This window comes from Cryphonectria parasitica (genome assembly GCF_011745365.1).
Source record: "Cryphonectria parasitica EP155 unplaced genomic scaffold M406scaffold_1, whole genome shotgun sequence".
In the NCBI taxonomy this organism is placed as follows: Eukaryota; Fungi; Ascomycota; class Sordariomycetes; order Diaporthales; family Cryphonectriaceae; genus Cryphonectria; species Cryphonectria parasitica.
In genome coordinates, this window is record NW_024468909.1 from 120,082 (window position 1) to 137,553 (window position 17,472).

The 17,472-nt window shown below is 50.2% G+C and overlaps 6 protein-coding genes across 6 annotated transcripts; 4 read left to right on the forward strand and 2 right to left on the reverse strand.

Annotated features, from left to right (window-relative positions):
* Positions 1-722: 722 nt before the first annotated feature.
* Positions 723-3,026, forward strand: M406DRAFT_283820 (putative MFS transporter; the record flags this gene model as incomplete). Its single annotated transcript, XM_040918532.1, has 8 exons — positions 723-755; positions 836-1,198; positions 1,296-1,398; positions 1,510-1,681; positions 1,739-2,109; positions 2,188-2,273; positions 2,391-2,504; positions 2,598-3,026. 8 exons carry the CDS (start codon positions 723-725, stop codon positions 2,727-2,729), a joined length of 1,374 nt encoding a protein of 457 aa, XP_040780397.1. The 3' UTR covers positions 2,730-3,026.
* A 197-nt stretch (positions 3,027-3,223) lies between these two features.
* On the reverse strand, positions 3,224-4,032 carry M406DRAFT_283822 (ankyrin; the record flags this gene model as incomplete). Its single annotated transcript, XM_040918533.1, has 2 exons — positions 3,224-3,562; positions 3,695-4,032. 2 exons carry the CDS (start codon positions 4,030-4,032, stop codon positions 3,502-3,504), a joined length of 399 nt encoding a protein of 132 aa, XP_040780398.1. The 3' UTR covers positions 3,224-3,501.
* A 2,237-nt stretch (positions 4,033-6,269) lies between these two features.
* On the forward strand, positions 6,270-7,211 carry M406DRAFT_354012 (uncharacterized protein). Its single transcript, XM_040922802.1, has one exon. It carries the CDS (start codon positions 6,369-6,371, stop codon positions 6,852-6,854), a length of 486 nt encoding a protein of 161 aa, XP_040780399.1. The 5' UTR covers positions 6,270-6,368; the 3' UTR covers positions 6,855-7,211.
* Positions 7,212-7,953: 742 nt separating this feature from the next.
* Positions 7,954-10,981, forward strand: M406DRAFT_348721 (uncharacterized protein; the record flags this gene model as incomplete). Its single annotated transcript, XM_040922417.1, has 8 exons — positions 7,954-8,202; positions 8,309-8,758; positions 8,818-9,225; positions 9,340-9,674; positions 9,708-10,022; positions 10,171-10,598; positions 10,664-10,679; positions 10,752-10,981. 8 exons carry the CDS (start codon positions 7,954-7,956, stop codon positions 10,774-10,776), a joined length of 2,226 nt encoding a protein of 741 aa, XP_040780400.1. The 3' UTR covers positions 10,777-10,981.
* Positions 10,982-13,385: 2,404 nt separating this feature from the next.
* M406DRAFT_354015 (Clavaminate synthase-like protein) lies at positions 13,386-14,122 on the forward strand (the record flags this gene model as incomplete). Its single annotated transcript, XM_040922803.1, has 2 exons — positions 13,386-13,453; positions 13,527-14,122. 2 exons carry the CDS (start codon positions 13,386-13,388, stop codon positions 13,948-13,950), a joined length of 492 nt encoding a protein of 163 aa, XP_040780401.1. The 3' UTR covers positions 13,951-14,122.
* Positions 14,123-14,552: 430 nt separating this feature from the next.
* Positions 14,553-16,624, reverse strand: M406DRAFT_283828 (benzoate 4-monooxygenase cytochrome P450; the record flags this gene model as incomplete). Its single annotated transcript, XM_040918534.1, has 8 exons — positions 14,553-14,930; positions 14,996-15,492; positions 15,579-15,751; positions 15,822-15,856; positions 15,925-16,075; positions 16,130-16,205; positions 16,272-16,315; positions 16,390-16,624. 8 exons carry the CDS (start codon positions 16,622-16,624, stop codon positions 14,684-14,686), a joined length of 1,458 nt encoding a protein of 485 aa, XP_040780402.1. The 3' UTR covers positions 14,553-14,683.
* Between the last annotated feature and the right edge of the window lie 848 nt (positions 16,625-17,472).

Below are 17,472 nucleotides of genomic sequence, written 5' to 3' on the forward strand. Positions count from 1 at the left end.
TTTCTGATGCTCCTCATTCGTTATGGTATTTGTCTACCAACAGCTATTTAATTACTTGAAGCTATTCTCTCACCTATGACAAGTATGCTAAACTTCTGAATCCACACGGCGAGACCCTATCGATGGTTTTTTTCCCATTCTTTCCCTGCCTTCGTTGTCTTCTTCCTTCTCTTTCTCTTTGTCGGGGTGCAAGTATGTAATTAATTACGTCCCAAGTAAGTAATAGGCGGGTAGTAAAGCAACGATATGCACGCCAAGGTGCTTGACTGCAATCATTACGTGGTAGGAGGAGCAGGGACGGACTGCATGATGACGGCTCCATATTTTAAATCGCCGAATGCCCCAGTCAAATTACTAACCAAGGCCGATAACTCCGCCGTCGCGAATTCAATGCCCTTGAGATGGAACACGAAAAGCGAGAGCTTATTGGCAAGGAAGAATAAGACCAAGACGAACAAAAAAGAGAAAGAAAATGTTATGGAAATCCAGGTCGTCGGATGTACCTACGAGTTAGTTGTCAATCCTCGTAAAGCGGATTTCTTAAAAAGATAATGAGTGCCGATGGTAACCTCGGACCAGATGGCGTCCAAGAAAAAAGCAGCACTACATACCAAGAAGAAAGAACACGGGTCTCTGCCACCACGGATTCTCAGATCGGGAACGACCCGAATCCCCCAGAGAACAACGTGAGAGAGACGCAGCAGAACGCCATGGCGGTGATGATGCCTCAAGGCTGGGACGGGCCCGACGACCCTGTGAGATGACTATTTTCTCCTACAATGCTCCAGATCAATGTTCCCAAAATTCTAGGTGTGCTAACTTCTGCGTGAGACAGGAATGCCCCAAAAATTTCTCGACTCTGAGAAAAGCCTTCATCACCGCGATGCTGGCCTCGCTCGTCTCCCTCGTAACGTTCGGCTCGTCCGTCATGAGCCCGGCTGTCGGAGCCTTGGCTTCAGAGTTCTCCATAACAAAAGAGGTGGCTATCCTCGTCACGGCCATCTTTGTGCTGGGCTTTGCTTTCGGGCCCATGATCTTTGGCCCTGCATCTGAGGTACTTGGGCGCAAGTACCCTTTGAGCATTGGCCTCCTTCTCTTCGAGGTCTTCGTGGTGCCTGTTGCGGTAGCACCGAATGTGGCAACCATCTTTGTCTGCCGCTTTCTCAGCGGTGTTTTTGGATCCTCAGCACTGGCTATTGTGAGTGACAGGTCCAAATACTTATTTCTGAATTTGTATGTCCGAGTTTGAAGTAGCTGAGACTGACATCACGTACGCCTCGTCACCCATCATAAAGGCTGGCGGTGCACTGGCAGACCTCTGGGATCCTCTGCCGCGCGGCGTGGCCGTAGCTGGCTTTGCCTCTGCCACCTTTTTGGGGCCTGTCCTGGGCCCGATAGGTAAGTACGCAACAAGTGTCTTCACTGCTTTTCATTGGCGCCGCTTCCCCTGAGTATTAACAGTGTCTTTGTTGGTTGTTGATGTATGCTGACAACAGACTTCTGACACAGTCGGAGGCTACGTTACAATGTCTCACCTGGGCTGGCGCTGGACGCAGTGGATTACTCTCATTGTGGGCCTGTCCCTGTTGCTCGTGTATTTTGTCATGGTACCCGAGACTTATAGCCCCGTGCTCCTGTCCCGCAGAGCGAAAGAAAGGAAGCAGGTTGCCTCAGCTCCTACGTCTGCCGACAACAGCGACGACGACCATAACAATGCACCTACCCCCACGGAGAAAAGCACTGCCCTTGTCAAGGTACGAGAACTTGCCCGGCTGTATGTGTTCAAACCTTGGATGATGGTCGCGCAGGAGCCCATCCTCGCCCTCGTCACTCTGCACATGGGTTTCATCTATGGCTTCTTCTACCTCTCCTTCGAGGCGTACCCTATCACCTTTGAGCAACAGCGCGGCTGGAACCTTGGCGTGGGTGCCCTGCCGTTTCTCGGCATCACGGTCGGGGTGCTCACGGGCGTGGCCATCATCATCTTGCATACCAAGACACGTATGCAGCGCAAGATGCAGGAACATGCGGGAGACGTTCCCGAGGAGCGCCTTGTGCCCATGATTCTCGGTAGTATTCTGCTACCTATTGGCATGTTCTGGTTTGGATGTGAGTTCCCTTTCATGAGTGCTTCCTCGCGTGAGAAGAATAGCTGTTCTGACCCTACATTTCTACCACTCACCTCAGGGACCTCGAGTCCGACCATGACATGGGTGCCGCAGGTCATTTCAGGAGGGTTCATTGGTTGTGGAATTTTGCTGGTCTTCCTACAGGTACGTAAAGCATCTCGACTCCGTAAAAAAAATATTAAAAAAAAGGAAGAAGAAAAACATGGATCACAGGACTAATCGATGGTCTCGGAACTTACCGTACACTTTCCCACACAACAGGGTTTAAACTACTTGATTGACGTTTACAAGATGAACGCCAACTCAGCCATCGCGATCAACGCCATGTTTCGTGGGCTCCTCGGTGCTGCCTTTCCCATGTTCTCTACATATTTGGTAAGAATGATGAATGAACGGCCTACATTGTAGTCACGCGCGTGGCTGACTCAATGGCTAAACTCTGTGCTGACCTCTACGCCATTCAAATAGTTCAACAACCTTGGTGTGCCCTGGGCCATGTCGTTACTCGGGTTTCTCTGCATCGCTATGATTCCGGTCCCCATACTCTTCTACATATATGGTGCTCGAATCCGGCAATGGAGCAAGTTCACTGTATTTTGAGCGCGACAACCTCAGGAATCCATTTACCCGGAACATCTGGACTAATCATGGCAAGTGTGCCATTTCAACGAGACACACCTCGGTTCATCAAGATATGGGACGCTCAAAGGGCAGCAAGTACGGATCAGGACTATGTATCGCTCTTTGCTCAACTGCCACGACAAGCAAGTGTCAAAAGTAGACAGGATTCTAAGAGAAATCCGATTTACCTCCAACTCCTAGTAAGGATCTTTCTGCCGCTTAGCTATCCAGAGAGAGTACATAATATATAGCTACCGAAGTAGAATTAGATTTACAATACTACGGTAAATAAATGTTGAAGACAAAAGTAGCCGTCGTTTGTGAAGAGTATAATTGGAGGGAAAATTCAATGAAGGGGGATAACTACCAAGTAAATAGAGAAGACATTAGGGCTACTTTACGGTCATTTCAAGCAGTTGGTAGCGATGTGATTAATCCCCTGAGTCTGTAAGCATTCGCTTTGAAAGAATGTCCAGAATGAACCAGTAGCATCCTAGGATACCGTCAAAACATATTGTGCGGCCACTTGTTTCCCATGACTTGGGACTGGATTTCTCAATCCCTATTCGTTACACATAACCCACCCTTTTTTTTGGTTAAAAAAAACCCCCAATTCTATTAATTAACCACCCATCTTGGAATAATGGAATTGATAGATAAACAAAAGTACTAGATACAATTACACCCAACGCCCGACGTCTACCTAGGTATACGATTCCGATTTGTTCCTTCTTTCCATCCCTTTCCTAAATCAAGTCCCTCGAAGCAGTAACTTGACTCCCACATCAAAACCAACTTTGGCGGCCAATTGCCTTGATGAAACATTAGCAATAGGAATTGTTAACGGAGAAAAGAGCAAAAGATTGAAAGACCGGGGCTGTCGTTCCAGCTTGCAGCCTTTTGTTTTACGTAATCAAAGTGTGTGGTCTGGAGGCGGAACTCACAGAGGTTCAAGCCCATCAAAGTTTTGCACATGCCTCCGAGCATTATGCCTCAGCAGCACGGTCACCACATCCTGGTGCTTGAAACGGATGGCCAGGTGCAGGGAGGTGTTGCCATTTTCATCAGCGGCATTCACATCTGCACCACTCTGGACGAGGGTGCGGACCACACCAGCATGGCCGTGTTCTGCTGCAAGAAAGAGCGCGGCATTGAGGCTGTTGGTCCCTGCATCTCCACGCCCTTTGGGTTTAGTATTAGTCTCTCTGTCCTCTTGGGCATCAGATGGAGCGTTGGCCTTAATTCTGCTATCATAACTGCCCCTCTTGCCCACAGGTAGCATCGTTGTCGTGGTAGGAGGTGTAGGAGGCGCCATCGAGGTGAGGGCTCCATCCATCAGCGGGGCAGAGCTCTGGTCAGAAGAGACAGACGGTCCGTCCACGTGGTTGTTCTGCCACTGGAGCCCCTCGTTTGCTGACAAGATTGTATCCAGCGGTGTGGTCAAGAGATGGAAAGCACCGAGGCTGGCCTGTCCAGCTGGTGGGCTGCTGAAAGGTGAGGTAAAGGAGCACGCAGTGAGGAGCGATTGGTGGTCTGCCCAGGGGCTTCCCGAGTGTGTTGAGACTGGCGATACGGTGGCGGCCATGATGGGGTCAACTCCAGTTGGATGTTCCGAGCTGGGTATGTCTGCTGGCGGGCTTTCACCCAATGCCGCCACCACCGCTGCTGGTCCATGCTCGAGCGGCTGTCCCAGACTGGGGTGCGAAAGGTTCAAAGGCGTATAGTCGTGCGGGCATGCAGTCCCAGAGGAGGAGGACGGACTCGCCACTTCCTCACCTCTCTCTTTTCGCTTAGCCTGCTGCTTCCTATCTATCCCACCGAAAAAGGTTATTGGATGATGTATCAAGTCAGCTGGAGTAACTTGGTAACTAAGTGACTCGTGCCTGGGCAGAAAGAAGGGTGTTTAGACATGTACCTACCGCGGAACCGCTTCTGGGCCTCTCGATTCAGTTTACGACGGCGCTCCAGCTGCTGCTGCTGCTGCTCATCTAGGTCGCCTTCCGTGGAACTACGAGGCATGTCTCACGGGATTTCTCCTCAGCTGTCACGCCATGGGATATAAAGAGAAGGAGATGGATCAAGTAAGATCAGTCAAGAGAAATGAATACTTCTTTTCATCCACATGCGAAGAAGAGAGATGATGATTTAAAGCGGAGCTTCCTGGTCTGTTCATGTCAGCTCTCTAGATACTGTGATTACTCTACGGCTCCCAGGCGACGCCATTTGTAATTATGCCTCCCTGGCTGAGCATTTCATCTCGCCACGATCAGAGCGTACAGCCTTGGACACAACCCAGCTTTCTGTCGCCTGCCGCGCGCAGCCTAAGTGGAGACATTGAACTTGTCGGCTGTTATGCGGCGATTGACTATGCACCGAACCTACATACAAGCTTGAGAGGACTATGCAGATGCTCATCGGAGCCTTCTGACAGTTCTCTTTCGGTAATACACGCACGATAGCCGTCATGAATATAGATGAGACGGGCCCCTGGGCAGGCTCGCTCCACACCGGTACTCGTGGTGGGAACAATTAAATCTTCGTTTGTATAAGAAAGAGTGGTTTTAGGGGGGGCAAAACATCTTGACTACGTATCTCGGCTCTCCAGTCTTGGATATCAGATATAGATCCGTACACTTCAAAGTTTGGTACTGTGATTAAAGCTAAAAGACTAAGAGGTGGAAAATCGACAGGCAACCGTGGTTCCCAATCAATTTTGCTTTTGCTCTTACCGAATAGATGCGCTCTTTTCTTCCTCTTCTGGTTATTCTTCACCACCGCCTCCTTCTCCACCTCCTCCTCCTGCTTCTCTCTCTCTCTCTCTCTCTCTCTCTCTCTCTCTCCCTCCTGAAGGTGAGCACGCTAGATTATGAATGGATCTCTACTACTGCTTAGTCGCAACGGCACGAGCCGTTGAAGCTTGACTGGCAGGCACATGGCACTTGGCACGCGGCACTTGGCACTTGGCACTTGGCAGCGCAAGGCTCCAGGCAGATCTCGATGGGTAGCCGCTCACGCTAGGTTATCTCACCTTGGAAGGATTCGAGGATCGAGCTAGCAGAAGCACGCACTGCTACTACTCGATATCCACAGATACAGGTACCATGGTGCAGATACGAGACTGAAACTCGGCAGGATAAAGTTTATGGTCGACGGTCTTTGCAAAAGTTCCAGCAAGACCCCGAGGCCGCGATACGGAAGGCCCCATAGTAAACATCATCAGGTGGGGCACCCAAGTGTGAAAAGTACTGATTACATACACTCTGTGGGTTGTGCAACTAGAGTGCCATTGCAGCCGGCCCACTTCCCGCGCGTAACTGTGGTACAAAGAAGCTGCTGCTTTCATAAGCCACACGTCCGGACTTAACGTCCGGTCTTACAAGGAGACAAGAGAAGACAGGCAGAGGGAGACAGTCCAGAAGAAGCACAAAATCACCGATCGGGCATGGTGGCTGCACCTATTTGTACGGCGCAATTCCCCTTTCCCCCTGCTGGGCCATTCTGCAACCAAGACGGACCATTCCGAGATCTGAATCCTTCTCGAAAATACTAATCCACTCGTCGCTCTATCCGCTGCTTTATCAATCCACTAAGCACTACCCAATCCACTAAGCACTACTCATGGCTCCCCTCAGCGGCTGGACCCTGCCTGTCACCCTGTCGCCGCCCCTCAGTGGCCGCGAAGCCGTTGCTGACGCCCTGTACCGTTGCGTCACCGGCCTCGACACCAACGATGTGGACCTATTTCGGTCCGCATTCCACCAAGACGCCAGCTTCACCCTGAACGGCTACACCATGAATGGCCTGGCCAGCATCGTCTCAGACTGCTTTGACAACATCGCCAAGCTCGAGACGACCCACTTCGTCACAAACACCCGCATCCACATTGCCGACGGCGGCAGCCAGGCCACCTTGTCTGCCTCCACCCTTGCCCAGCACTACCGCGGTGGTCAGGGCATGAAGGGCAACGCAGATCGCTTCCTGACCGGCGCCCTCTACCTACTAGAGCTCGCCAAAGACAGCGATGGCACCACCTGGAAAATTACCAACTGGAAGATGCAGAGCACCTGGGGCGAAGGGGATATCGGCATCGTGACGGGCAAGTAAAGCATGGAGAAGGAGACAAGCACAACGCAACGACAAAAGAAGAGGGAGGTACCAGACCCCTTGCCTGCATGTGTTGTTGTGGATGCGGAAGGGCACGGATAGGTTCATGCAGTGGGAAGCATGGATAGGATGGCGTGCTGCCTGTCAGCCGTAAATCCTCCTCCTCTTGTTTGCCTGCCTGTTCGTCTCTTCTCGAGCCATGCTTTCGCATACTGAATCGTGCCGCATATCAAAGTTGTCGCTCAAACTAGCTCTATCAATCTACATACATATGTAGATATGGTCAGCAATCAAATCAACTGGTTCCACCAACCGCGGACGGCAGTGGAGCATCCGCTGTGCTGCTGAGTCGCTCCAAAGTCAAATTTGAAAGTTTACGTCAACGTGCCCCATGTTCTTCCCAAACTCTCCCAGGTCTGCACACAGCCACTGTTTCCCGCACGCTGCCCTTCGTACGCCCCTGGCCGTCGTCAGTTTTCCCCCGCATCCTCTGGCATGCAGCACCATCAGCCTTTCCGTTCGTCCATCCTCAGGCCGGTCGTATGTTTCTGCAAGATTGTGGACAAGGTGAGAATGGTAGATTCAAAATTGATCCGGCTCCGGACAACACATCCACCTTCTCCCCCGTATCAATTCTCGGAAGATGCATCGTTATCAGTTAACCTTACTCAGGACAGTGTTTTCGCTTCTCATGATTTTCTCCAGGAACCACACACCCACGTCCACATTACACATTCCACATCCACATCCATACGCGCACCCACAACCCACCAGTCACTCTCTCTCACACAAACCCCACGCAGGCCCATCATCATTGCAACTGGCGCAAACAATCTCGCTTCATGCCCTGAATGAACCAAGACACAACAAACCTTAATAGCACGTGGCCGGGTTTTGATCGACGCTGTTGAGTTGCTTATATCTTCTTACCGCTGCCTGTTCGTCCCTAAAGGGCAAAGGCGTGGCCAGGCTCACAAGGAAGAAGAGGCCAGTATAAACCCTAGCTTAGTGTCTTGGCAACCTTCATGATAACGCGTCCTTGTCCGTTGCGATTTTGTTCAAGGAAAGCCCCCGTTGCACGTTCAAACACACATTCCCAATGTCTACGGCCCGGAAACGCCTCTCTTGTGACCGATGCCACGCGCAAAAACTACGCTGTCCTCGACATTCGAGCGCCAATGAGGAGAGCTGTGGAAGATGCCTGCGTCATGGCACCAAGTGCGTGTACAGCGTGGCCCTGCCCAAGGGTCGCCCCCGTTCCAAACCCGAGTCTTCGACGCACGGCACTCCTGTGCGACACCATAAACTCGCCCGTGCCAATGATGCCTCCACCTTGCGGGAAGACACGGTGAGTTACCGTCTTTGTTCAACGCCAGTCCTGAGCCACGATGATTTGCGACGTGTGAGGGAGCTTTTTTGTACTGAAATCAGAGCAAAAAAATCAAAAAATATAGCACGGACTATGTCTAGACGATGCCATGAGCCTTTCACCTGAATCCCTTCAGCGCAATCCGGGCGTGCTTGACGATTCTTTTACTTTCCAGCCATTACCATGCTCGAGAGCCGAGGATTACCTGCAAGGATCGGACTCTCTTTCCGCCAATGTCAACTTCTTTGACTTCTCGCCCATTCAATTAGCTTCATGGCAGGATGATCTGACGGGGGCTATCCAGGCACTGACAGCTACGACAGGGGCAGGGCAGCCCTCAGTGCTCCAAGGATACACCGAGCCCTTGCAGCCCTTTATAACAAGCTTGATGTCTCCGGAAGATGGATCCTCGTTCCGGCCCGGGAAGGACGGAGAAGATCACCTGCCATTAGGCTCCATGTCCCCGGGTCCTGATTCTCAAGACAAGCCACCTCCCTACATCGAAAAATCCTTCTGGGGTCGCATCGAGAGCCAGGTATGATGTCCCGTGCACCACGTCAATGTTTATCTAGTTGCTAAACTCACATATTCAAGGAGCCTTTATGCGTCCCATCCACCCGCGCCGCCCACATTCCTACTGCAGAATCGATACGAGCCACCGCGTCTTGTCGCGACGAGGCTGGCCTGCTCGACTTGATCGATGACATCCCCAGCAAGACAATCTGTGACGGCTTCATACAATCGTTCATCTCCATCATTTACCCTCTCAATCCCCTCGTTGACCTCCCTACTTTGTCCAGAGACTATAGCGTCTTGTGGGACATACGTGCTCAAAAGTCCCGGAGGGGAAAGTCCAACGATTGCTTCAAAGACGCCAGCGTTGTTACTGTCCTCTTTGCTGCTCTGTACTGCGGTGCCACCGCAGCCTCCACCAGCCTTTGGTCGCAGTCCCCAGCATTGAGGGCTACCAACACGTCAACAATCATTGCTGGACTGAAAACCGTGTGCAACAAGGCTCTGGGTCAATTTCGCCATCCCGGAGATCATACTTTAAGCACTTTCACTGCTTCGCTCCTGTGTCATTGTTTTGCTGGGCTCAATGACACCGCCGCTCAGACCCAGTCCTTCGTCAGCAGAGCGGTCCACACAGCACAATACCTGGGGCTTCACCGAGATTTCACAACGCAGGGTCTCAATGCCACCACACAAGAATTACGACGACGCATCTGGTGGTACGTCGTTCGGCTAGACGTCCAGTGTTCGCTCCGGTACGGCTTGCAGATGCACTGTGGTGCTGAGGGCCACCAGTGGGATGTGCAGATGTTGTGTGACCCGGCTTTGGATGCTGCAGAAGAGCCTCGGCCTGTGGCTGAGCAATCTGCCTCGATGTCTAGCCCCCATGAGCATCCGTTGTCGCTGCGCTTCGCAGCAGGGACTGCCGAGGTGGTTAGGTTTCTGCATGCGCTGTTGCATCGAATAAACAGCTGCCATGAGTTTGGACAAGCAGATCTCGACTTCCACCTCAAGCGGTATAAAACCCTGCACACCAAGCTAGCTACGATCACTGCTGCGTTGGGGTCCTCAAGTGGGCATGGCCAGGGTCAAGACCACATGTCCCCTGACCTGCTCTCATCAAACCATCAATCTCCTCGTGAGATTGACGAGCAACCGGACGCTTTCATCCCATGGGCCAGGACTACTCTCATAGCATTGGTCAAGGGGTCCTTGATGATACTACAGAAAGCCTTCTTAGGTCATCCCAGCCTCACAGTGCAACAGAACCAGATGCTATGGACGAGGTAAATGATTTTCAACCCCCCCCCCCCGGGCGCCCCTTTTCTTCTTCCTTTTGCTCATCTTTTTTTTTCTTCTTTTTATCGTCTTCTCTTTGCTCGCGTACAGACATATGAGAATTTAGTCAGCAGTTGCTAATTAATTTCTCAACAGTACTTTCCGGCTGAGTATCGATGTTGTCATTCACATCCATGGAATTGTACAACTGGCAAGATCTTCGGCACAATTATGGTTTGTGAGAACTAACCTCACGCCACTCGCTCTGGCGGCAACTTTCATCATCCTGAACCACCTCAAACGCGAGCCCAGGGCAGAGCACAGCCAGGAGGCGCTGGAAATGGTTGATCGGACAATCAACATTTTCTCTCTGATCAAGACGTTGCCGAGTATGCAGGCGTTGGGCCATCTAGCTTCCCCTGCCAGCCATGGGGAAGACACAGATCCCGAATGGCAATGTCTAAAGGCCATACGAACACGGACTGCTGGTCCAGCGTCGCAGTCTCTCTCGGAGACGTGCGAAAGCCCCCACAGCTCCAGAGACCAGAGCAAGACGCTGAGCCCATTTGGCCTGAGCCCAGATAGTGCTGTTTTTGTACCCCGATCCTTCTCCCGAAATTTGCAACAAATATTCTTGCAGCCTTCACAGGTCCCTGGTGGGCAAAGTAAGGTCCCAGACGTGGTGCCGACTCTGACCTCAATGATACAAGACCTTGAAGCTGCCATTCCCCATCTAGATGCTACGGCATACGGAGCATCTGATGACATGCAAGTGGGAGGAGGCTGGCCTGCACTAGAGCTGGCACATAGGGGTATCTCTTCGAGTAGGGCAGCGTTTTTCTCTAGTCCTGAGAATGTGCAGCAACATGTGCCTTGGTGCTCATTTTTTGGCATATAATTCGATGGTCGGATGGTTTGGGCCAGGTCAGTTCATAGTTACGAATTCAACTTGTTGCGGTTCGCAGCGAAATGTAAAAATACCAATTGCCATAAACACTGCTGGGGAATGCAATAAAAGTACTTACTTGATGCTAGCACACTTGCACAAGCAGTGTCAAGCGCAACCTGCCTTGAAAAATGAAACGTCCTGGTACAGTTTGCAAGTGTACACCAGAAGCGAGGCTGGGCGCGATATTCGGAGGCAATAATTAGCTTGATGACTGATTCTGTATATAATAGTTTTTAACAATGATTATGTCCTTATTTTTTCAGGCCCTTTACACTGAATTCGGAATGACTTGCTAACATGTCCACCATATCCAATGACAGGCTCAATAGTAATTATATAGTTCTTGTGTAACGTACGCTGAAGTGCCGAGAGTTGAGCTTTACCAGCACTTACAACTCGTTGTTACTTATGACCTGTTCTGAAACCCGCATGTCAAGATGTGAGAAGTGATGTGTGACGATGAAATGCGTGTGGTCAGTGCATTCACTGGCGATAACTTTTGCGACATGATGAGACTTCGCTGAATCACGTAACCTAAACATCTTGTTCAGATACAATGTGTAAAAAATTCTTCAGGAGACAAGGGTCCCATTTGCGGGCGTGGAGCCAGTGACTTGGCCGCTGGCATCGAGTGACTGTCTCCCGCACACAACTAATCTCAAAGAAAATGACCGTAGATCATGCACAGGCAGAGTCCGAAGTAGTCACAACAAGCGTTTGCTCAATGGAAAAGACATTTTCATGCTATTGAGAGTTCTTTTTGATTACATTGCAAGGTGAACTCAGATTTCAAACCTGTTAAGCTTCACGGCTTTCATCGGTTCAGCGCATGCGATGGATGCTCATTATTGCGCGGATTCACCTGTGATTATCGACTTGGGAAAAGTTCACGCCCCCACCCCCACTTTCCGTTCTCGTTGTCTATAGAGTGAGGAAGAAGCGACAATGAAAGAAAGTAAGCGAAACCTTGAAGATAGCTTGCGTCCTTACAAACCGGATCGAGTTTGCCACAGATTCTCAGCGGTAATCATATGCATGGAAAGATAAGGGCAAAACCCTCAGGACAGTGATCAGCGTAGTACTCATTGTATACTATTTTGGTAGTCTCAGAGTAGTATACAATTATATTCTCTAGAGCCCGAGGATTATTAGCCGACACGAGGTAATGTGCATGCATGCTTATGTCTCCGCCTTGACCAGGCATGTTAGATATGCTTTGCAAGGTGGCATTGAAGGATCGCGGATGAAGCGGAACCACCCGTCAGAATCGGTGGATTTGCGACATCCTGGCTCATTTTCTTATGCTTGCATATCACAATCATGCCCTAACTCCGCGTTTCGCCACAGCTCAGAACAGAGGGCAGTCGATAGGTTCAAGGCCGCGTTCCTGATATTCATTATGCCGAAGCCCTCAACGGGCAAAATTTTGCCAGGCCACTAACCCAACCTCACGTGGTTTCACGATTTGATTTTGTAGAGGGCCGAAAAAGGACTCGAATTAAGTAGATTTGGGCAAAAGGCTAGATGAACTGTCTAGACATACTTAAATGTAGATGGTCTCAATTATATCATTGATATCGTGGACAAAGGCAGATATCAGACTCCACAAATTCAATCTCCCTAACCCAAATTACAAAATACTTTGCTTCTGACACTGAATCATCCACAATGGCAGCAGACGCGAACGCAGCTGTTGTTGACAACAACGAAAAGTACATCCCTACCATCGACCTCCGTGAATACTTTGACACAACATCTCCGGAAAAGAAGCAGGACCTCGTCAATAAGGTGAGGCGTGCGTGTCTGGAGCATGGCTTCTTCCAAGTTGAAGGCCATGGAGTGCCTGTTGAGACCCAACGAAGAATGCTCAAGGCCTGCAAGACCTTCTTTGACTTGCCCAAAGAGAAGAAGAGGGCACTCTCCCTTCACAAGTAGTAAGTAACACTTTGTCAAAGAATATTTCTCCCAACCCTCAGTCATTGTGTTTGCATGTCAGAGACTTTTTCTGGCACCAGGGGAATTTATTTACTGGTGGTCTCCTATTCGACCGAGACTGACGGGCATGAACTGTCTTCCATAAGCTGCCTCTCATGTACAGCAAACACTGACTCTCATGACTTTTATCCAGTTCTTGGCGCAGGGGCTACGAAGGCCCGGGTGAGCAGAAGGCCAACGACCCGCACAAGGGCGACCTCCTTCCTGACGCAAAAGAGGTATGCTATATTTCTTGACTGCAAAACAGTTAGTCATTAATTCGCTAACATCTTCACAATAGGGCTTCTTTGTGGGCAAGGAAATGCCTCTTGAAGAGGTCGACTTCCTGAAGGGCCCCAACGTCTGGCCCCCGGCATTGGCCGTTGATGAGTTCCGGAGGCCTGTTGAGGAGTATTTTGAACATCTCGTCCGTGTTGGGTACATGGTCATGGAGGTCCTCATGGTCAGCCTTGGGCATCCGGCCAGCCTCGTCAAGACGTTCGATGATGTTGCGATGTAAGCCATGCCTTCCGCCTTGGTTGTCGGCCTTTTTCGTATGAACCTGGATAACTAAAGTCTTTCCCCCCAGGTTCCTCAAGCTCCTTCGCTACCCGGAGCACACTTTCAAGGACCCACGCCAGTTCGGCTCCGGGCAACACACGGACTACGGTGGCATTACCATCCTCCTCCAGCAAGCGGGCCAGGACGGACTGGAGGTCTGGCACGCTGCTACCAAGCAGTGGATCGCACTCCCTGCTGTTGAGGACAAGTTCGTCATCAACCTGGGCGACCTGATCCAGAAGTGGACTGGGGCCGAGTACAAGAGTACTCTCCACAGGGTCATCAACAAGACGGGTGCCGAGAGGTATGCCGTGCCTGCGTTCTGGCACGGTAACCTAAACTCCACGAACCCCCTAAACCCCACTGACGGAGATACCGAGACAGTGCAGCAGCACATCAAGAAGAAGTTCTACAAAGGTTACGGGCTGGTGGATGAGGTTGCTGTTTCCTGATTGTTTTGATAAGGCTTGCATTTGCTCTCGTATCCTAACAAACAGTCATATTTCCTTAGTGTCAAATGCCGATAGCTTCAAGGTTCCGGGCTCCTTGGGTCTGGTCTATGCGGTATAGTTAGTTATGATATAGAAACAAGTGATCAGTGATTATATATATACAAACATTCTCTGAATGCATGACCCTCTCCTCTAGCCTATCAAGTCAGCGAGCTGAATTGCGTCCATATCCATCACCCGCAATAGTTTCCGCACAGAAAGTCTTCTCACAGAACAGGAAGACCATTATCCATTGTTAAAGGAACCGAGTCAGTCCTAGATTGCATGTCTAAGCATAATGTCGTCTTAGCATAATGTTGCGTATTTCAGGTCCGGACCAATATCAGAGATGTCGTCTTGTTTACTATCTGATGTGTATTTCAATCAACAGAGATAGGTAGAACGGCCGGGAATAATCTCATCAGTTATAGTTATAATTAGTCTCCAGCGGTTATCATAGCACGGCCAAGGACATGTCAAAGGTTTGATGGGGAGTTTGATGGGGACAATGATGGGGACACCAGGAGTGCCTGATAGATTTCAACATGGCCACATGACTTGTTCTCGGCTTGAATTCCACTGTACTTTACATCTAATTCTGTAATTGTTACTTGTGACAGGATCCCGCGAAATCTTGATCCCATTTCCCACCAGAGACTCCATCTGAACCCAGGCCATGTTACCTGTACTTTCTTTAATACCTAACAACCTGTCGCAGTCTGACCGCCAACTCCGGTTTCACCCAAAGCCTCATCACCTTGCAACGGCTCAGCCAATCATAGCTTGTTTGATCCAGCTCCAAATCAAAAGACCACAGGATCTTTGCCATGATGAGTCGCATCTCTGCCCAAGCGAGGTTACGGCCTAAACAGCTACGCGGGCCGAAACTGAATGGCTGCCAGCCAGCCTTATTATCGCCGGCGTAACGCTCATCTCCAAGCCTGGTTGGACGTCAGTAACAACTCGTAGAGGCGGACTTGTTCTTGATACAAGAGGTTGAACATACCATCGCTCCGGAACAAAGTCGTCCGGGTCCTTGAAATTTCGCTCGGAGTGGTATGCCGCATAGTGGCTCACAGAGACGACGGTGCCCTCTGGTATGAACACCCCACTGACATACTCGCCACCCTTGTTCACCACCCTGCCGAATCCCGCAGGCACAGGTGGGAACAGGCGGAGGGACTCCGACAAGCAAGCTGACAGGTATGGTGTCTCGCCAAGGGCAGCCAGGGTGATATCTTGATACCTGCTGAATTTTCCCCGAATTTCGTCCTGGAGCTTCTGCTTGGCCACGGGATTTTTTAGCAGGAACCACGTCGCGGCGCTGAGCAGCGAGGCCGTCGTTTCCGAGCCGGCGTTCAACATCAAGTTGGCATTCGAGTTGATCTCAGCGCGAGACAGCTCAACGCCCTTCTTTCCATTATTGGCCAGGATCAAGGTCATGAAATCGGGCCGGGCTGTATCTCGCTCAATCCTCTTCGTGACCTGGGCAGAGACCCATGACTACGGCCGTCAGCACTTGTCCAAGAGAATGATAATCGACAAATTGTGGAGAACAGAAAGAAAAGAGAAGAATAATGGGTCCATACTAGATATTGCTTGCGTTTTTGTATCAAGCTACTATCAACAGCAAGATTTCCGAGGTACTTTAGCCAAGGAAAATGCTTGAGCACGTAGAGAATTCTGAGTGACTTGAATGACTCGAGGAGCAGAGCCACAATGTTGTGTGTCGAGAGATCCTGCAAGCATCCAAAGGGTTGACCTGAGCAGCCCGGTGTTAATTCGTCCATCCTCTACAGAGCAGGGGTTTGTAATAGTATCCATCGACATACCGAACATCAAATCAGCAATCACATCGAATGTGGTCCTAATCTCTCGTTAACTCAATCAAAGTCTAATTCCAGCGGTGAGCAAACACCTTGAGAAAAATCCTACCAGTTGTACCACTTGACCATATCCACTGGTTCTTGGCTTTGAGTTGTGACCTCTTGCAGTCTTCCGACCAGCTGGTCAACATAGCCCTGCAAAAGAGCTTCTTGCGCGGTCACCGCTCTCTCGCTGAATGCGTGTGCCAAGACCCGACGACCTGCAGTGATGATGAGCATCAAATACAAAACCGGGGTAATTATGAGCAGCGTACCTCGTGAGTGGTCCTCGTCGTCGGCGTGCAAGATAGACGGCACTCCATTCTCAGGCTTCACGTACCACGCAGGATCCTAATCGACCTGGGTTACATTGTCTTCTTTCAAGCTCGACACAGGATCGGATATTTTGTGACACACCTTGTACATATTTCTATGGCCTTTGAGTTTGCCGGTGCGGAAACCTGTAGGGCGGTGTTAAAACCAAATAATCTCTTGGCAGCTCCACCACGCCGATCAAAATAACGGTGTGCCCTACCATAAATGTCCGGGAAAGCAGTGTCCCCAGATATAAAAGAGACCTCCTTTGGTCCAATTCTGACCACATCACCGTACTCCCTGTGCAACCGCACACTATTTTCTACCGTGCTCCCTGCCAGCATGTGTCTCGCGTATGGAATCATCGACAGAGCGTTGAGCTTAGGTCCAGGAATGTGATTCAGATCAGTGTATCGAAGGGCGTGTACTATTTTTAGCACTAGGTAGATAAACATCTGGTTCAGAATTAGCCAGGCACAAAGAATAGGATTATCCTGTTGGAGAAAGAGCAGCTCACCAACGCAGTCGCAGCGCCTAGGAGCGCCACGACCTTGTCCGACTTGTTCCGGATGATGGTATCCATGGATCCAGATTGTGTGGATAATTAGAAGCTCTACTCTGTTCTCGGATCTATTGGTAGTGAAACGAAGATTTAATTAGGTGCTCTTGGCAAAGGCCGTCAACTGGAGCTCAAGGGGGTCTTCGGAGGTTCCACCAGAGTGGCATACCCAGTGGTTTATATTTCTAGTGTAGTATCATCCAGAAACCTTTCACTGTCTTGGTGCGAGTGACTGTTTAGGTAGGTGGCATGACGCGTTTAGGAGTTCTCTATCACAGCTCATCAAGTCTATCCAACTAGCATCGTACGAGGTTAGGAGAGCAACGCTGTCAATTGACTATACTATTCACCCAAGTGGGAGCCTGCATGTGTCTGGTCATCCCAAGGGGGCTTCTCGCCACTCGCTATGACCGTCGTGCGATATCTGTGCTACGTCCAGGGTACGCACCATAATGGGTTGTGCTAATTGGAATTTTTAATCGAAATTGCAATTGTTATGATTGGGTAGATTGATGTTCTCACCGGCATTATTATGTTGTATGCAGTCTTACCGTGGAGCAAATGCGCGTTCGGCGGATTCTAGTTAATTAGACCGACAACTGACGCGATCAACTTCTCCTTTCGATTAGCGGTTAGGACACATTACAGATGTGAGCAGGAGATTATACAAAGTACAGCATGACAAAATTCTGAACAAATGTAACATAGCTCAAGATAATTCTAGGTGACACTGCGATCTCTGGG